This window comes from Carcharodon carcharias, chromosome 1, assembly GCF_017639515.1.
Source record: "Carcharodon carcharias isolate sCarCar2 chromosome 1, sCarCar2.pri, whole genome shotgun sequence".
In the NCBI taxonomy this organism is placed as follows: Eukaryota; Metazoa; Chordata; class Chondrichthyes; order Lamniformes; family Lamnidae; genus Carcharodon; species Carcharodon carcharias.
The window spans coordinates 30,155,802-30,176,205 of record NC_054467.1 but is presented as its reverse complement, the minus strand read 5'-3'; the positions used below and the strand labels follow the sequence as shown (position 1 = coordinate 30,176,205).

The 20,404-nt window shown below is 39.3% G+C and overlaps 1 protein-coding gene across 1 annotated transcript; it reads left to right on the top strand.

Annotated features, from left to right (window-relative positions):
* Positions 1–1,470: 1,470 nt before the first annotated feature.
* Positions 1,471–20,199, top strand: ndufc1 (NADH:ubiquinone oxidoreductase subunit C1). The gene is made up of 4 exons (XM_041201846.1): positions 1,471–1,651; positions 7,832–7,935; positions 12,712–12,796; positions 19,908–20,199. The coding sequence occupies exons 1-3, from the start codon at positions 1,606–1,608 to the stop codon at positions 12,769–12,771; spliced, it is 210 nt and encodes a 69-aa protein (XP_041057780.1). The 5' UTR covers positions 1,471–1,605; the 3' UTR covers positions 12,772–12,796; positions 19,908–20,199.
* Positions 20,200–20,404: the final 205 nt, after the last annotated feature.

The window sequence follows — 20,404 nt, the reverse complement described above, 5'->3', positions numbered from 1 at the left end:
GTAAATGGACAAAATCTTGGATCCAACTTGCCACTTGCATTTGGTTCCCATGAGATCCTACTTTTCTAACCAGTCTGCTTTGTGGCAATTTGTTAAAAGTCTTGCTAAAATTCTATGCAAATGACATTAAATGCATTGTTACCAGCTCAAAAAAAAAAATCAGGTTGGTCAGATGCAACCTTCCCTTAACATATCCATGCTGACTGTCCTTGATTAATTTGTTCCTTTCTAATTGATGATTTATACTGTCCCTCAGAAATTTTTCCAATAATTTGTTCACCTCTGAGGTTAGGCTGACTACCCTGTAATTACTTGGTCTATCACTTCCTCCCTTTTTATAAAACGGTATAACTTTAGCAGTCCTCCAGTCCTCTGGCATCTTGCCAGTAGCCAGGGAAGTTTGGGAAATGATGGTCAGAGTTTCTGCTATTTCTTTTCTTATTTCTCTTAGCAGTTTGGGATACATTTTATCTGGGCATGGCAATTTATCCACATTCAAGGATGCTATACCCTTTAATATTTACTCTCCCTCTGTTTATCCCATTCAATATTTCACACTCCTCTTCCTTAATGACAATGTCTGTATTGTCCCCTTCTTTTCTAAAACACATGTAAAGTATTCATTTGAGAACCATGCCACCTCCACACTCCAGTTACCTCTGTGGTCTCTAATCAGCCCTAATCTTTTCTTACAAAAGCAAAAATGCTACGGATGTGGGAAATTTGAAATAAAAACAGAAAATGTTAGAAATGCAGCATGGATGCTGAAATGATGTTTCCTCTTGTGGCGTAATCTAGATTGTGAAGGCACAGTTTCAGGTGTCGTCCATTTAGGACGTAAATGAGGAGGAATTCTTCTCTGTAGAGTGAGGTTGGAAATCTCTACCCCTGAGCGCTGTGGAAGCTGCATCATTGAATATATTCGCGGCTGACGTAGATTCTTGAACCACAGAGGAGTCAAAGATTATGGGGAACAGGGAAGAAAATGAAGTTGAGGCCAAAATGAGATTATCCATGAATGTAATGAATGGCAGGCCAGGCTCGAGGCGCCCTATATGCTCCTATTTGTTATTATGTTCTTATTTTCGGCAGGTCTGACAGCGTCTATGGAGCGAGGAACAGAGTTAATGTTTCAGGTTGATGACGTTTCATCGGAACAGGGAAAAGTTAGGAATGTGGCAGTGGTTTTAAAAGGGGACGCGTGGGAGAAAGAGCAAAAGGGGGTCGGTGCTGGCTGGAAAATCAAACGACAAAATGGTTCAACTGGTATCAGAGGGAACGGTTCATAATTTTAAAAACGGTCACCAATCATACGGTTCCAAAGGACTTTAGTAACTCGTCCCAAATGCTCACAGTCACGTTCCCAGCCTGACAACCTTGAGCCACCCAGCTCAGGTGTGTGGCCGCACGTGACCGCTGTGACAGGCGGAAACCCCGCCCACTGACCTCACCGCACCGTGCGCCGATTGGTTGGGGTCAGCGCGCAAGCGTAGCGGCGGATTCGGAGAGGTTGCGGCTCGAGAGTTTGTGTCGCTGTGGCCGTTGCGTTTCGTTTTGTTTTGTTTTAAAAACAACAACGACGAAGAAAGATATTATTAAAAAAAAATGCCAGCGTCTCGCGCTCTCCTGAGGTCGGCCGAGGTCATTCGAGGTGAGGAGCGCGTGACGCGGGGGCTCGCGGGCGGGGTCAGGAGGTGACATTGTCATTGAAGACTGGACTGGGCCAGGCCAGGCCCTGTGGTCCTTATTACGGGACCTCAGCGCCTCACCTGGGCTCTGCCTTGCCTGGACATTGTGTGTTCAATCTGCAAATGCCCCGCTTGCAGTATCATCCGTCTTTCGGATGAGGCCGTAAACCGAGGTCCCACCTGTCTGCTCAGGGAAAGAATGTAAAAGATCCCATGGCATTATTTCGAAGAGCTTTTTTTTAGGGGGGGTGGTGTCCTGGCCAATATCTATTCCTCCATTAACACCACAAAAAAATAACAGATTCACTGGTCATTATCACATTGTTAACCACATTCATAAATGTTGGCAGAATACGGATGTTATTCTGTGATGTCAACACAGCCAAAGCAGAATAGGGTCGAAGTCCTATATTGTCACCGTTGGGCCCAAACTTTGTTCATCTATCTGTAAAAATCTGAAGGTTTCCCACTTTCGTCTCCACTCACCCATTGCAAAACCCAGCTTGTTCTCCAATAATTCCAGTTTTTATTTCCATTCCGCTATCTGGGGTCTGCTTCATGTACTGTACAGCTTAATATTGATCCTAAATTTGCCCTTTTACTAGTGTCAACCTGTGTCCCTTTGTCCTACATTTGTGGTTTGATTTCATTTCTACACTTGTCTGTCTTACTTTTTATAATGCCTCTATAAGCTTATCTCTCTAACTTCCAGAGGGGCTGATGAGTTTAGTTTTCACACAGGGGGTTGTTCTCTTTAACTCTACCTGACTGAGTGGTGAAAGCAGATTCAGTTGTAAATTTAAGCAGGAAATTGGATGTGTACTGCAAAGGAAGAAAATGAAACTGAATGGATGTCTCTTTCAAAGAGTTGGCAAAATCTCAATGGGCCAGCTGGTCTCCTTTTATATCTGATGATTTTTAACTTCTTTCAAGGCTAAAAAGCCCAAGTCTCTTCACTTGTTCTGGGTGGACGGTCATCACTGTGATTCTGTTTTGCACTGCCTCCTATCTGTCTGTGATCAGAACTGGGCACGCTAAGATGTATTTTGACCAGAGAACTATCATTTGATCACAAATTTCTCTGACATCTTTTGGTTTCTTTAATTACTCGGCATTGGTTGAACTTGAGTGTTGAATCTAAAAAGTCTTTGATCTTTCCTAATTTCACCCTCAGCCATTTCCAAAAGATTTGTGCTGCCGATTTTTCTTTTTTGCATGTAATACTCAACATGTGCCTCTTAAACTTCATCTGCCCACTTACGTATTTTGTCCAGTTCATTCTTCTTTATTCTTCAGCACCTCTGATAAGGTAGTTTCACTGAGGTCTGCCTGGTACTTCACTTGGATGTAAAGATCCCATGGAACACAGTGCAGGGCGGTCTCCTGGCTGACCCTCCTCTAAACAAATGCAGCCAAATAGTTTTAACTAGTTGTGGGATCATGTGCTGAATGAGGCTGTATTTGCCTAAAAAACAGGCATTGTAATACATTGTACAGAGAGTTTTAAAACACTTAGACCTAGGATTATTTTGTAAAGTACTGCCTCAAGTCTGCATAAAAGAAAACTGAACCTTCATTCTGTTCCCACAAAACTGCCAGTTTCCTTTCAGGTCTGGTATAAACCTATTCTGCCGTATTTAAATGGAATCTGTGGGTGGGGTATGTGTATCTCCACTCCAGTGATTAATGCTGCATTTATATTGCAGACTCGCTTCCTTCTTTGAGGCTATGCAACAATTAAGTTGGCATGGAGCAGTTTACAGTGTTAGGTTACTGCTGACTTTGGCAAAAAAGTGTGCCATAAACCAAATCAAGATGTTCTGGAATTCAGTTGAATGCTGGACATCCATTCTTTCCAATTTCAAAGCATTGCTGAGAGCCACGAAAGCGAAGTTTATTCTGAGTTTACTTATATTTAACAGTTGAGATATAAAGGCAGTGGTAACTTTTTAAAAACTTGTTCCAACCCTCAAAAGTATGGTGATGCAACAAATCAACGGCTGAATGTAGTGCTCATGGGATTAAGTGCAGGTCCACAATTTTAGCTTGGCTAGTTAAATGAGCGCTGTATTCATTAACAGATATTCAGCATACCACCTATTGTGGAAGTCAAGAAAATGAGAGGAGCATAAAGGATTGCATGTCAAAATCATCTTGATGACAGCATGTGCAACTGAAATGATGCATTATAGCTTGATTTAATTATTGGATAAAATTATTTATCAAATCTATTTCATGGTAACAGAGGTCCTTTCAGGGGCCTTTGATGCTTGGTTGATTTATTTTCCATGTTCTGTTCGTGGAGTCCTGTTGGTGATGGTATTGTTAATGTGATAGCTATTTCAGCATTAAATATCGCCACCTTATGATGTCAGAGTAGCCTGGGACGCTTGGTTTACTTATTAATTCACATGTACCTCATGTTAATCCTAAATGTTACCAAGTATAAGACAGATACTGTAAATTGTATAGTAAAGTTTATTTTTGTTTGTTCAAAACCCATGGAATCTTGTGGCTTTATTCACTTGAACTGAAACTTTGTCTATTTTAAATGAACAGTTACCAGTCCCCAACCAGATTGCATCAAGAACTTAGGGTCTGGTCTAGGATCATAACACCCAGCAACAGTGAAGGAACAGCAATATAGTTCCAAGATAGAAAGAGTGTGTATGATTGACAAGGAAACTTGCATCTGCTGCTCAAGCCCTTCTTGGTGGTAAAGGTGGTGGGTTTGGAAGGTGCTGTCGAAGGAGCCTTGGTAAGTTGCTGTCCTGGATCTTGTAGATGGTGTATAGTGCTGCCACTGTCTGCCATTGATGGAGGGAATGAAGGCTTAAGGTGGTGCATGGAGTGCCATTCAAGTGAGCTGCTTCATGTTGGATGGTGTTGAGCATCTTGAGTATTACTGGAGTTGCATTCATCCAGTTAAGTAGAGAGCATTTCATCATACTCCTGACTTATGCCTTGTAGATGGTGGTCAGGCTTTGGAGAGTCAGGAGGTAAGTTAGTCATAGAATTTCCAGTCTTTGACGTGCTCTGGTACCTATAAGACGGCTGGTCCAGTTCAATTTCTGGATAACGATAACACCCAGAATAGTGGGGGATTCAGCGATGTTAATGCAATTGAATGTCAAGGAAAGATGGCTGGATTTTCTCTTGTCCAGCACTTGTGTGACGTGAATGTTACTTGCTACTTATCAGCCCAAGCCTGAATGTTGTCCAAGTCTTGCTGTTTATAGGCACAGAATGCTTTGGTAGCTGAATTGAGAATGAGAGTGAACGCTGTGCTAAAATCAGTGAATGTCCCCAATTCTGGTCTTATTTTGGAGGGAAGGTCATTGATGAAACAGCTGGTGACCTCCTAGCCCAATGGCTCTCCTGCTTGTATTAATCATGTGTGCTTTTCGATAAAATTTATGTCAAGTTAATCTGACCCCTGGTATTTCCAACCATTATTCACGGAGTATTGACCACTCGATTAACAGGAAAATGAAGTAACAGGCGTCCAGGAATCCAAGATTGCTGGGTTGTATGTGATGCAAGCAGCAGCCTGAGCTAGCAAAAGCAAGGAAGTTACGCTGTACCTTTATAAAGCTCTAGTTCGGCCACACTTAGAGTATTGTGTCCAGTTCTGGTCACACACTTGAGGAAGGATGTGAGGGTCCTTAAGAGGGTGCAGAGGAAATTTGCCAGACGGTTCCAGGGATGAGGGATTATTCTTCTTGAAGTAGAGGAGATTGAGGGGAAATTTGATAGTGGTGTAAAAGATTCTGACAAGTTTATTTCTCCATCCCATTTTGCACACAAGCTCTTTATCCCCTCATGTGACATGATAAGTTTCCCATCATGCCTTATGTTTGTGTTAAGCTATTTAGCCTGTCACGGTACATTATCCTACATTTCCCCTTCTGCTGAACTTGGATGGACTTGACTCCAGGAAAGCAATGCAGTCTCACTTCCAAGGCAAAGTAACTGAGAAATCATTAGTAGAATAATGTCAAACCACCTGGTGCACTCACTAAGAATGCTGGATTAAAATTTGTATTTTTGTCATGCTTTAATTATTTATTTAAGTGCTGATCTAAATAGTTCCAGAGTTGAAGCAACTTTGCATTGCAAAGATGATTTAATTCTATTTACTTTGAGTGAAGATGAGAAACAGAAATATGCAGTCAACTTTAACAATGCAGGGCAGCTTCTAAAATAATTGTGCATACTTTTTGGTTCCCTACGTACATACTCTAGCAGCCACTATACCCATATACATCAGAGAGTGAAACAAGCAAAAATGGTTACCAAAGTAAAATATTACACATGCTGGAAATCTGAAATAAAAAACAGAAAATGCTGGAAATACGCAGCAGGTCTGGTCGCATTTGTGGACAGAGGTGTCCCCATATTGTTTCTTTGCAGGTTTTGGTTTACCTGTCTTTTTTCTCCCATGTTTTTTGCATTCAGGTGGCAACTGTTCATCATGATGCCATTCATCTCTCCTCTAGATACATCTTTTGTTTCTTTACTTGTTCCATCACCACTCCCTTTGGCCCAAAACCACTGCTTTTTTTACTCTTACCTTCCACCCTATCTTCCCTTTTGTTCTTTGGCCACCATGCTCCCTTTCATTTGCTTAAAACCTATTACACCTCTAACTTTTCCCAATTTTGATAAAAATTATTGACCTGAAACTTGAACTCTGCTTGTCTCTCCACGGATACTGCCTGACCTGATGAGTATTTCCAGCATTTTCTGGATTTAAAGCAAAGAAGATTGTTTTTCAGAAAACAATGAAAGTTCCATGCCAGACTATGTCTCCTTGAACTTTTCAATACTTAAGTTATCCAGTCACACTCATTTGTGAAATATGAATTAATATATATCCCAACCAGTTGTCGAAGATTTTAAAAAGAAGTGAGATTAAAGGTATTGGCGCGGGTTTTGTGGTCCGTGGCGAAGCAAGGGTCTCACTGTTGACCTAGAAAGAAGTTGTCTATAAAAGATCTAACAATTTCTGTGGCTGGATTTCCCCTTTCCCTGAGGCAATTTAAATCTTGGGGATTTCTTGGCACATAACAGCAAAGTTGTCAGCAAGTAGGTAAGAAGCCATTCACACATTTAAGTATTCTCACACGGCAAAACTGAAGGCTAAAACCACTGAACCCATTTACTTTTAATTCAAATTTAATTTAAACGTTCAGATTGTGAAATAAATGACTATGATTGGATTAATATAGAAAGTAAAATAAAGATGAACAAATTTTAAACCTGTTTTGAGATATGTGGGTGTTTAAAATCATTATGCCGACATCTGACATTTCACAAATACCAAATTAGCTTTTCAAGTCAAGTGAGTGCATTTAGCAGTAATTATGAAGTTAATATGCTGTTTAAAAACCCAATTACACCTCATTTAACTTTTTTTGAGGGTTTTTACAGTGAAACTAGCAGCGTTAAAGTGGAATTTTTTATCAAATCGTCATGGAAATTGTATTCTGTGAGAACCATTACAACAAACCCTATGGAGGAGTGCAGTCTCACTGATAGCAATTCCTGGATTTCTACATTATTCCTGTGTGTGTCCGGACTCCCTCAGTTGCTGTCAGTTTCGGTAGATCAATGATGGCAAGTACTGAAAAATTGCACTGTCATACAACAACAAGACCAAGACCATTCTTGTCAAACTTACTTGCCATCCACTTTTTTCTGCTGAAGATAATGACTCATGTTGGGATAAGACTTCACAAATCCTCTCTGGTTATCTGTTTTTCATGTGAGTCCAGTCGGCTTATTTGATCTTTGGAGACCATTGTAATCAAGACTAATCATGCCCAATGTTTGTGCTTGTACACTTCCCAGCAAGGGTCACGGACAACAGTTGAAGTGGGAGAAAATGGTAAGCTTTTGTTTTCCCCTACCCTGGATGGAGGTCAAATACAAAGATTCAATATAGAATTTTTCAAGAATGCATACTTCTTATACATGCAAAATATGTTTTTTCCCAAATTTCAGCCCAGAATATGCAATGTGCACCAAGGGTGCTGAAGTCTAATGATAGAAAGGTACTATTTTTAAATACAATAATGGACAGAAAGTTACTGCAGGAATGGCTTGGCTAGTTTAGTAAGTAAGCATGTTTCTGTTTTCAGTGCTGACTCGTTCTGCTTTCACTGCAAGGAAACCTGACTACGCAAATCCCAACTGGCTGCGGGTTGGTCTCGCGTTTGGAAGCACAATAGCACTGTGGATGTTGGTAAGTAGTTCTGTGAAAATATCTGAAGGGAAAAGACAAGGTCAACTGTTCCAAGTATCAGCACTTTACCTGTGCGTAATACCTTAAATAAAGTGTTAAGCTGGAAAGAAAACAGATGGCATTACAATTGTGTGGCAAATTGGAAAAACATTTTCTGGCTTGTGAGACAAGCAGAACTTTTAACTAGAGGGATACGTCTTTCTGTCAGTAGCCATTTTGGAAAAAAATCATAAGATTGAATTTTGGTTGATTTCTGCACTTTTTTACCCTCGTCACACATCCTTTTTTTAGACATAGCTAGAAGTTCTCATTTTGTTTGTGATTTATGCAGTTGTCAAGTAAGATTATTACAGGTAGAAACACAGTGATCTTAGCAAATTATTATTTTACACAATGTATAAGGCTGTTAGGTTCTTTTCAAATGAAGCTGGGTAATATCTGTTAACTCTCAAGTTCAGTTGATTAGACATTTTGAATATAGCATAAGAAATAGGAGCAAGATTAGGCAATGTTCTGCCATTCAGTAAGATCATGGCTGATCTTCAACTTCACTTTTCTGCACTATCCCCATATCCCTTAATTCCCTTAGTACCCAAAAATATATTGATCTCTACCTTGAATATACTTGGCGGCTGAGCTTCCACAGCTCTCTGGGAAAGAGATTTTGAAATATTCACTACCCTTTGACTGAAGCAATTTATCTGCATGTCAGTCTTAAATGGCTGATTCCTTACTCAGAGACTGTGACCCCAGTTCTAGATTTTCCAGCCAGGGAAAACAGCCTCTCGCCATCTACCCTCTTAATTTTTTTAAGAATTGTATATGTTTCAATGAGATTACCTCTCATTCTTCTGAAATCTAGGGAATATAGGCCTAGTCTATTCAGTCTCTCCTCATAGGACAATCCCCTTATCTCAGGAAACAGTCTAGCGAATCATCATTTCACTACTTCTGAGGCAAATATACCCTTCCTTAGGTAAGGAGTCCAAAACAGTTGGCTCAGGTTTGTCTGCTGAGCTCACAAGTAAATATTGTTGAATTTATACCTAGAGTACCCACCTTTACTAGTCATTATTGTAGTGTTTTGCAATGATATTCACTCTCCTATTTGTATTATTATTGCTGGGTACAAGGTTAAAATTGTTCTATTCTTTGCCTTGGTTGTATATTTTGTTAAATACAAATTACCTGGACTTGAACAGCTAGCAGCTATATTTTAGGGTACAATCTTGTCAAATATTTCAGGTGATTTAAACTATGATGATGAGGCTCAAAGTGTTAAAGTATAATCTAAACACCTGCCTGAAGCTGCAGACTTAATTTTACTTTGAGTTATCTATTCTATGTAACATGTAGCAGTAGCTCAAATGAGTTGTTTATTTATTCTGAAATTAAACATCCTTTATAATAATGTTAATGGCTATATTACTGACTCCAATTTATCCTTCCTATTATTTTGCAAGTTGAGATAAGAAATGATACTGCTGGAGAGTAGAACAGCTTCAACTTTGGATCTAAGAACATTTGTGTTCTAAGTGTTGCTGTTTTCCCCCATTGTTTACTGGTGTACAACCCTTCCATAAGTAACTTGAGTACCCAATGAACCTGTTTTCATTTTGCAATTAACCACAAATTGCAATAAATTGTTTATTGTAGAACAAATGGTTGCCTAGTCTCCTAGGAATGTAGAAAATACATCACCTATGTACAGGTTAAAACTATTTGCTTAGGTTTACCAAGGGCAAGACAACACACAAGCAAAAATAAAGGTGAGATAAAAACAATACAGTAATAAACCATGAAAGGAAATAGCCGAGGGGGTAACCTAATAGACATTTTTAAAATTGTGAAAGGTTTTGATAGAGTCGTCAGAGTAAGAGTGTCTCCACTTGTGGGGAAGAGCAAAACTAGAGGCCATCAACATAAGATAGTCATCATGAGATCAAATAAGGAATTCAAAAGAAGCATCTTTACCCAAAGTCATGATAATGTGGAAATTGCTACCGCCACGGGTAAATGAAACAAATAACATTGTGTTGAGCATTTGACAGGAAGCTGGATATGCATATGAGGGAGAATAGAATCAAGGATTATCCTGATCAGAATGGGAGGAGACTCGAGTGAAGCATAAATACTGGCATGGACTAGTTGGGTGAAATGGCCTGTTCCTGTGCTGTATATTCCATGTAATTTTATGTACACTTATATATAGCTGGAATGCTTGGTTGAAAAGACAGCAACGTAAATGCTTGCGGCTTCCTTCTGCAAGTTTTTGGAAACACGTTCACCAATAATATAGACTTTTTGATTCAGCCATTCTCAACATATATTCATGACAAAAAGGGCTGTTTCCATAAGTAGATTCAGCCTTTCTTGGTGGGGAATTTACACATTATGCTTGCCATGAATGTGGCAACATGCCACAGGATTAACAATTATACATTTATTAAGATATAATGCACCAGAAACTAGGTGCGATTCCTAATGCACTGACCTGAGAACTGCAAAAGATGTTTAATCCCACACTATCAGGCTGTCACATTTAAAACTAATAGATTTATTTCTAAATAAAATAATTGCTTGGAAGCAGAGCAAGTTAATGGTTGTACATATAATTAAAAAAAATAAAGACTGACTTGTCCACAAAATTTTCAAATATCCTTTGTGAAACTTGCACAGTCTGATAATGTATAGGTTGGATAAAAACAGTCTTTGATAGACTTCACAAGTTGTTCCTATATGGCTGAGGTGACATTCCTGCACAATGCAGAGTCCAGCTGTCACTTTAGACTCAACAGAAAAATGTCAAGGAAAGACTGCAATATATATTTCAGGCTCACCAGAACGTTGAGAAGAGAGTTGTCAATCAATTCTGATAGACGATGCCTGCATTTCACGTTAGTCAGTAGTTCTACACCTTGCCTACAAGCTTACAGTTTTTTGACACCTGTCAGCAATCAAAATCATACATTTGATTGGAATCTACAAGTAAAATTTGCACAGTCCATTAAAAATAATTTGAATTAGATTAAGCTTGAAAGACATTGGAACATGGTTCAGGTAACCGTATTGTGATTCTTCTGCTAACAATCCAGTCAGTTTCACTTAGAAGTACTGTGACAGATGCTAATTTTTTTTGAAAAAATGTTTACTCTGTTTATCGAGTCATATAAAAATAATGTTTCCTAATGTGACACACAATGAAGCTGTGTCTCTGTCACAGGATGAGGCCTTGTTTTTGTCACACATACATAAGATTATTCTTACTTGGCCCTTCCATGTCAAGAGACCTGAAAAATAGATGACTCAAGATCATGGGGAAACTTTTAGATCATAATAAAATTTTTTCCCTCTTTAAAGATTGTCTTCAACGAACAGGATCTCAGCAGACTTGCATCACAATAAATAGTAAGTTAATGCATGAGAAACCCTGTCTGCTCTCAGTAGTAGTCAATTCCTCCAGGCAAGGCTGGTTTGTATTCTCTAATAATTGAGGAAATTACATTTTTAAATGGTAATCTCTCAGATGAATTCACCAAAGCAACCTTGTGGATGATCCCATGAAAACAGTGGGTTTTGTTCTGGCTAGACAATCAAGGATAAAATGAGTACAAAGATCATTTAGGGCAGAAACTTGCATTGAATAATTTAATGAAGGATAACAGCATATCACAGCTATTAACTACCCAATGAGAGACGAAAGAAGGGAACTTTTGTACACACTCCCAACCTTTCTGCCATTTTTAGTTTAGACCTACTGCTGTTAGGACAAAAATATAGAAATCTTACTCAAGACCACTGCACCATTGCACATTTTATCTATTTGTGCGACCTATTTATTTTCTGACCTCTGCCAATTTGAATTGTCCTGTGTTTCATATATACTGTAAAGTCTGTTATCTCTTTCCTTCTTTTCCCTCTCCTATCTGTACCATGCATAAGGAAAGGAATTTATTATGTAAGGAATTACTACGATAAGACCATGGCCTACACCACATTGTCATGCATTTTTACCTCAGCCCCTCCCCACCTGGTGAATTCAGTGACGTGCTACGATACAGCTCCTCAGGCATCCAGTGACCATCTTTCATGAGTAAATATTGGGAAGTGGTGGGGAGTTGAACAAAATAAAGCTTAATTTTTATCTAATTGGACCAGGAGTTACTGGACAATAGGCAGGAAACCTCCCTGATTTATCTTTCCAAAACAGATTTAAAATCTAATGTAACTGAGATAGCAATTTTTTATTATTTTTATTGAGATGCTGCTGCTTCCTCCCCCCTCCACCTCCCACACCCTTTTTTAGGTATATTTGTTTTTTCCTTTCTCCATTTTCTCCATTTAAAAGCTGTAGCTCATGGTGTGATGTGGTCCTGTGGTCATTAGCAGGGACTACTGGATAGTGATCAGAATAAGGGATCTGCCTTTCTTTTTCCGTCTCTGAGCCAGGAGCATTGAAAAATACTATACTGTCTGGCTGCTGCCTGAGTGATGGTTGACTAATGATACAAACCAGAGACTGAAGCTGGGACTGCTCTGCATACGTCACATTATGTGGTGCATTAATTCACTTAGTCACCTGCGAAGATTATGATCTAACCTGACAGCTCAATATGGAATTGGATGTTTACAGAAAGTAAAGCTTGTTTATGACACTCTGACAGCTGTTTTATTCATTTGCAGTTGCTTAAATCAACTGTACGCAATACCTATATGAAATTATTTTATACAAGTAGACTGTTGTGTTTATTGTATACCATTCTGTTAAATATTCAGCTCTTCAAGCAGCATGATCACGATGTCCAAGTATACAAAAAACATCATGGAATCAAGTAACTGACCAGCTGCCATTCTGTGCACAGTGAGTACAAATGTTCCAAGTGTTATTAGTCACATGTTCAGAATGAGAGCAATACAGCAAGGAACTTGCCACATATTGTCAATGTTTAAGAAGTTGTTCAAAGCTTTAAGGAAGTCATGATCAAACTGTACAGTGCACTTGCCAGACTGTCTCTTGAGTACTGTATCCACCTCTGGTTGTTGAGAAACCAGGAGGATTTTCATTGTTGAAGAGCCACAAAATTGATCTGCTATCAGGGGTCTGAGCCTTGAGGATAGACTGAACAAAAGAGGAGATCGCATAGTGGCGTATAAGATAATTAAGAGAAAGGAAAAGATGAATCTGGAATACTACTATAAATTAAATTGAGGGTTAGAAAAGGGGACACACCTTCAAGCTAGTAAAATATAAATTTAAGACTCAACTCGAAGTTCTTCACACAAAAGGAACGACTTCTAGACAGTCCAGTGGAGACAAAAATCCTAGGATCACTTAAAAAATGATTAGATGCAGCAGTGGGAAACTGCAGGGTCTTTTTGTTCCCTAGCCATTGATTTCAACTCTCTCCCAGCCCATTGTCTCAGGCTGCACTTGATTGTAAGCAACCAAATAGACATCCTATTTAATCCTGATCTGAGCGTCCGACTCCATATCGTCTCCATCACAAAGATCACATGCTTTCACCTCCATGATATTGCCTGTCTTCACCCATCTTTTTTGAAACTCTCATCCATGTTTTTGTTAACTCCAAAATCAGCTTTTCTAATGTCCTCCTGACCAGCCTCCCAACCTCCACCCTCCTTAAACTTGACTTCATCCAAAATTCTGCTGCATGTATGATGAATAGGATGGGAATAGAGGGATACGGACCCCAGAAGTGCAAAATGTTTTAGTTGACGGGCAATATGATTGGCGCAGACTTGGAGGGCGGAAGGGTTTGTTCCTATGCTGTACTTTTCTTTGTTCTTTGTATCCTAGGTCATACCAAGTCTTGCTCACTCATCACCCTCCATATTCACTGATCCACCACCGGGCTCCCAGTCTGCTAATGCCTCCATTCTAACATTCTCATCCTTTCCTTAAATAGGAACAGAAGTCGGCCATTCAGCTGTAAAAGCCTGTTCGCCTTTAAATTAGATAATGGATGATCTGTATCTTAACTTCAGTTACCTACAATATAAATCCAAGTTATTATTGGGTGAATTAAGGCAGACCGAGTGATCTTGCTCATTCTCATTCATGATAATTTGTGTATTTCCTGGGCCTATTTCTCTTCCCCATTGGCCTAATTTTCTTTCTCATCCAATTTAAATGATTGAGAATTTCATGAATGCAAACTGACAACAAAGGATCTATGGACTTTAATACAAAATGCAGAGTGCAGTAGACCTTTTATTTTTATTCTGTAAATTAAGGAGACTTCCATTTTACAACATGTTGTAATTATTTGTATTCTTAAATATTCACAATTTTGCAATCCTTTCATTATTTTATGCTTTATTTTTATTTAATGATTGTTTATTGTTAATGTTGCAATCCTGCCATAATGAAGTGCATACTGTAGCTGTAAATGAGAGCATCTGTTACTAATTGGGGAAAGGTTAGGGCATTATTCTTAAGTATATATAAGAACCGGTTTCCATCTGTGTGTAGGGGAGGAAAAGGGAGTTTGTGCCTGTGTTTTCTGGGTGTTGTGAATAAACCTTTGTTAAGGAAAGACTGACGCCAGATTCCTCTTTTATTCAGTGAATGAGCAGCAAGTTATAACATGGTAGCAGAAAATCAACATTGAGCTGTTGTGGGTGGAAACTGAATAAGGAATTTTTGTCTCTATCTTTTGGCAAAAGTACTACTCTTGGCAGCCCTTGGTGCAAAATAGCTGAGCCCCAATGCAAATTCTCAAGATTTGATTATCTACTGCTCTTTTGGAGTGTGAATCATATGAGCAGTGGAAAAATAAGATGGAAATGTGGACTTGGGTTACCTCGTTATCCAAGAGGAAGCAAGATATAGCTTTGGCTTTGTCACTGCCAGGAAACGTAAGACTAGAAATATTTTCAGATCTGGATGTGGATGACTTGGATATTGAAGAGAATTAACTTTTCTATTACAATTTATTGATAGGATTTACAAGAAAGATGATCTGTTGGAAGCCTACAAAGCCTGGTCAACTTCTCATAAATTTAAGGAGGCAGACGATCAGCCCATGGTAGAGTATACCATGGACTCTGATATGTTATATAAGAGATTGACAAAGTTTGACCTAGATGTTCTTGAGTCTGTGCTTGCATTCAAGTTACTGGATTGTGCACAGATTTTGCATATAGATAGACTTCTGGTTACGACAGTTCACTTTCAAAGAAAATACTCTTTTTAAAGACCAAACAGCTGTTGCCCTAAAAATATTTTTTGGGAAAGTAGTCGATTCCAGCTACTTTCAGATCATATAAAGGCAACTCTGCAGTGATGCAAAGAATGGAGGACTCCATGGCTCTGAATTTCGAGACCGCCTGAATACTAGGCGCGGGCATCAGTACACAGACTGAGCTGCTGATCGGCGGTCTGAAGAGGGTCACAATTTTAGCCAGTTTGAGAATCAAGACAAAACATGGGTCTGGGATGGTGACCGTAGGCGCTCGTACCATAGAAATCCATGAGGAATGACCAACAGGTATTTTCATTGTGATTCCAAATATCATTAGGTAATGAATTGCCCGAAGCGCCAAAATAGAAGCCTTAGTGGTAACACATGAAATGAACCATTCCAACGCTGAGATTGATGAGGATGACTGGCCTGAAGGAATTATATTGGCTATTGGAAGCTTGAGTATGGTAATGAGCACTTTGGTTACTGATTCATTCAATTGTGCGGTGTTGGATAGCGTTTGCACCTCTACAGTATGTGGGGTGGACTAGCTCAATTGCTACTTGGAATCTCTTGACAAGGAAGATTGGCGTAAGGTTAAAGAGTATGAAAGTTCCACTTGCTTTAGGTTTGGGGATGACAATACGCCAAGCCTTTCAAGATAGCTGGGATAAGTCTCCATTAGTTTTGTTATGGTCTCCGGTGTCATACCTTTATTGTTGAGCAAGTCCTCAATGAAAAGAGGGCAGATGAAACTAGATCTGGAAACTGACAAGGCACTTGTATTTGGGAAAGCTGAGGATTTAAATTTCACTCAATCAAGGCATTATTGCATACCATTGAGGAAGCCAGATGTTTCTCTTTGAGAAGTTCAGGCAGTGTTCTTGACTTCGGGGGTAAGAGTTTGGCTCACAGGAAAATAATTGTTTGGAAATTACATAGACAATTTGCAATCACAGAAATTAAAATCTCTGCTGTGATATGCTGGTGTAGTCGATAGGGAATATGAAATTCTTATTGCGCAAGTTACATCTCAATATGAGATTTGTATCAAGTACTAGAGGACACCGATGTGCCCTGTTGTAAGTCTTCCTCTGGCCAGAGAAGCTAATGACATAGTGGCTATAGAGCTAAAAGTATGGGACAAGGATCGAGTGTTACAATCGGATTCAACCTATCTACAGTGATAAATGTCAAAGACAAACAGACCATTGTGGACAAGGTCATGGAAAAATGGGTTGCTGCTGGGCTAGGAGCACCAACAAAATTTTTGACGGATAATGGAGGAGAATTTGCAGGTGACGAATTTTGGGAAGTGCAAGAATTTGAATATTAGATTCATGAATACTGTAGCTAAAAGCCTGTTCAGTAATGGTTTACGTGACAGGAATTACACAGTGAGTGACAAGATGTTGCGTAAGATACTGACCAACCAACCAACTTGCAAGTTGCAAACTGCGCTGGCATGGAGAGGTACTTGCTGAAAATTCTTTGCAAATGATTGAGGACAATAGCTTGTACCAATCGGTATACAAAGGGAATCCGAAGTTGTCCTAGGTGCAGTATGTTGCTCCCCTTGCCCTAGAAGGAACTACCATTAGTTCTATTTTCTCTGCCCACTTGAATGCATTACAGGCAGGAAAGCTTTTTATCAAGGCTGAAGTTTCAAAGAATTCTGAGACTGTGGCAACATCACATAGGACAATCTGAGGTGGAATTTATTTCTGGTGATCTGCTTTCTTACAAGGAGAGGCCTATAGAGTGGAAAGATCCAGACAAGTTATGGGACTTGAGGGGAAAACAGTGATTATCCAACATAGGAATCAAATAATAAAAGCACATTCCTCATGGGTCATTGGAATAAATTATAAACTTTTGGATATTGACAGTGTGTGATAGAGGATGACAAAGCACCTTACTCATATATTTTGCGGGGTAGAGCCAGAGTCACAAGATATGATAGATCAGGGGTTAAATGCCAGTCGCGAAACTGATTGTGATGAACAGGAAAGGGCTATTATGTCGACTTCCCAAAGTGGGGTTCCAGATGTCGTACCGTCCAGAATGATCGAATAACTGGAGGGAATGCAACAATAGTGGAACGCACAGAGAAATCTACTGGAAAATATAAGAATTGGTTGAATGTCCAGGGTGATCAAGCAGTGAAGGACTTGGATTGGGAGAATGGAAAACAGCGAAGCATAGCTTGAGTTACAGTGATGGTTCGGGCGATGAATCTGGGTTGCAGAAACATTCACATAGGGTGGGAAGTGCCTCAGTTTGGCTTTTAGGGGATGTAACAGTAGAAGCCCAGAAAGACTTCAACAGATGAGTAGATGTCGTGTTCTGACTTGACGACAGAATGGAGAATGCAGATCCATCCCAAGATGTTTTTGCAGTTGCCAACAAATTAGGGGATAAAACCAGAGAGGATTACAAGTTGGAGAGAGTTTGGCATGTATTCAGAGTTCCAGATAGGGGTCAGCCAGCATTGTTGTATAGATGGATCTGCACAGAAAAGGTCCTACCGGATGGAACTTAGGCCAAGGCTTGTTTAGTGGCCTGGAGTTTTGAAGAATGTGTAGGTGATAAGAGGTCAGAGTGGAGTCACCCACAGTGGAAAAGGGTAACTTTAGCAACGTTTTCTTGGGAATATAAGTCCATAGACAAAAAAGCTGTATTTCTGCCAGGGGATCACCTCAGAGGGAATTGTTTCTCCAACCTCCTAAGGAGGCGTCAGATGTGGAAGAAAGACTTTGGAAGTTAAATAAGTGTGCCAATGGTTTGAATGATGCTTCTGGTGTATGGTACTTTTCAGTTAGATCAGTTTTGTTTAAAATTTGGTTGCCTCCAACGGAAGGCAGATCCTGACATGTTTTATTGGTACCGTGGCAGGAAACTCACGGCCATCTTTATGATGCATGTTGACAACCTCTATGGGTGGCACTAGCGAGTTCGAAAACAATGCTATTGACAGGATTAAAACAGAATTTAAGCTTGGGAGTCAGGTTTCTGGGGTCTTCAAATATATTGAGTTGGAAAAAAGGCAATATAGGTCTGATGTTACTTTATATCAATAATCTTTCTTAGAAAATGTTAAATCTATTGCAGTCATTCGTGCCAGGTCTTCACAAAAAGATGATTGATGGCTTGTATCTACCCATCAAAGCTTCCAAAGCCGAGATGGAGCAGCTGCGAACTCCAATTGGACAATTGAATTGGCTGGGCACATAGACAAGGCTACAAGTTTTGATGTCTTAGAACTGAGATAACTAGTAATGAAACATCCAAAGGCCAAGAACATTTTATGGCTGAACAAAGCATTAAAAAAAATGGAGAAATGTGTGCTGAAATGTTCACCATTGGGCGAACCTAAGAATAAAATAGTGATCGTTTTCAATGATGCCTCTCATGCAAACCTTAGGGTTTTCAAGCGCAGTCGGTTTTATAAAATTTCTTGTGGGAGAAAGTGCAAAATGTTGCCCCTTGCTTGGGAAGCCAAGAAAATAGGGAGCGTAGTAAAAAGTACCCTGCTTGTTGAAACTCTTGCACTTGTTGAGGCAGTTGACATGGCATTCTTTTTATCAAAGATATTAGGGGAAATTCTGTTTAAGGGAAGATGCCAAAGAAATGGTTCCAATAGAATGTTCTACAGACAATCGTTCCCTTTGGGATAATATACACTCAACAAAATGTGTGAATGAGAAGAGATTAAGAATTGCTATCACAAGTCTGAAACAAAGGTTGGAGAAAAAAGATATCTCCAAACTTTGATGGGTAGATACAAGCCATCAATCATCTGATTGTTTTACCAAAAGGAACATTTGCAATGAGAAGTTATTGGGAGTCTTAAAAGAAGGTCGACTCATGATGAGTTTTGAATGTGTACGATTTATTTCTCTTCAGTTTTTAAAATTTTGTCTGTAAATATGTACTTGTTAATATTTTTCTTTAAGAAAGAGGGGAACCTGTTAATGTTGCAATCCTGTCACAATGAAGTGCATGCTCTAGTCATAAGTGAGAGCAGCTGTTATTAATTGGGGAAAGGTTAGGGCATTTTTCTTAAGTATATATAAGAATTGGTTTCCATTTTGTGGGGTTGGGAAGTGGGGGTGGGGAGAGGGAGAGGGAAAAGGTGGCTGTGCCTGTGTTCTCTGGGTTTTGTGAATAAACCTTTAAGGAAAGACTGGCTCCAGATTCTTCCATTACTCAGTGAATGACCCCCGAGTTATAACATCTATAATGTTATGAATTATGATTTGTTTTATTTATATCATCATCACAATTTGGCACCTACCGCCAAAATGATTTTTCAATAAATCAATGATCTATCTATTTTCACCTTTACGCCGTTCCATTAAGATTGTGATTCGTTTTGGATTATAGCTGAGTGCCAAATGTCCTCGGGTACTTCCCCTAAGCAATCATGATTGAGCATGGATAACGAATATTGGTGGGCTATTTGACGTTGAGACAGTTAATAATTCTAATAAATCTAACAAATGCTGTAACGTTTGGTAACATTAGCTTTACTGCCCTCCACTGTTTTAGTTTGATATTTCAATTGCGGCTTAATGTCTCTGATTCTGTCTTACAACTACAAACAAAATGGAGGTGATTTCCCTGAGAACTTATACAGCAGGATGGGACCCTGCTTGTTATAGGTCAATACTAGACCACATGGTCATTTACCCACTGAGTTCTTGGGAGAAGTCCTGAATGTAAAAAAAAATCATTGATAAATTGCTTTCATTTTTCTCTCTGCAGCTTATAGAAGTAATTAATTGAAGGAATGCACTGGTATTTGAACAGAGACTGTCAGAATATGATATGAAGCAACAGGAGGATGAAACAATTGAACAAACAGAACAGCTTGGATTCACGCTTGTGATTCTCTTGCCATTAAAAACAGACTCATTCTGGAATAAGTGAAGAGAAAAGGTCTGTGTCTGTTCCTCACAATGTCAACATTGTAACACTGTTGTGAAAATTGTGAAATGAACCATCTGTTGCTAAATGAAATGTTCCATGTGGTAAATAATAAATACAGTGGAAGGTCTCACTCGGTGATATAGCTGATCATTTTTATAAATTAATCTTTTTTTTTTGTAGATACATGTTACTTCAGGCTCCTAATAACTTTTTCTTCTCTGTTTTGTAATTCTTCCCATCAACCCACCATTGCTCTTGACCACCTACCTGTGATGCATATTCCCAAATCTAGCAGGAAATGTGACTATTTGCTTTTTGTTCCCAACTTGAAC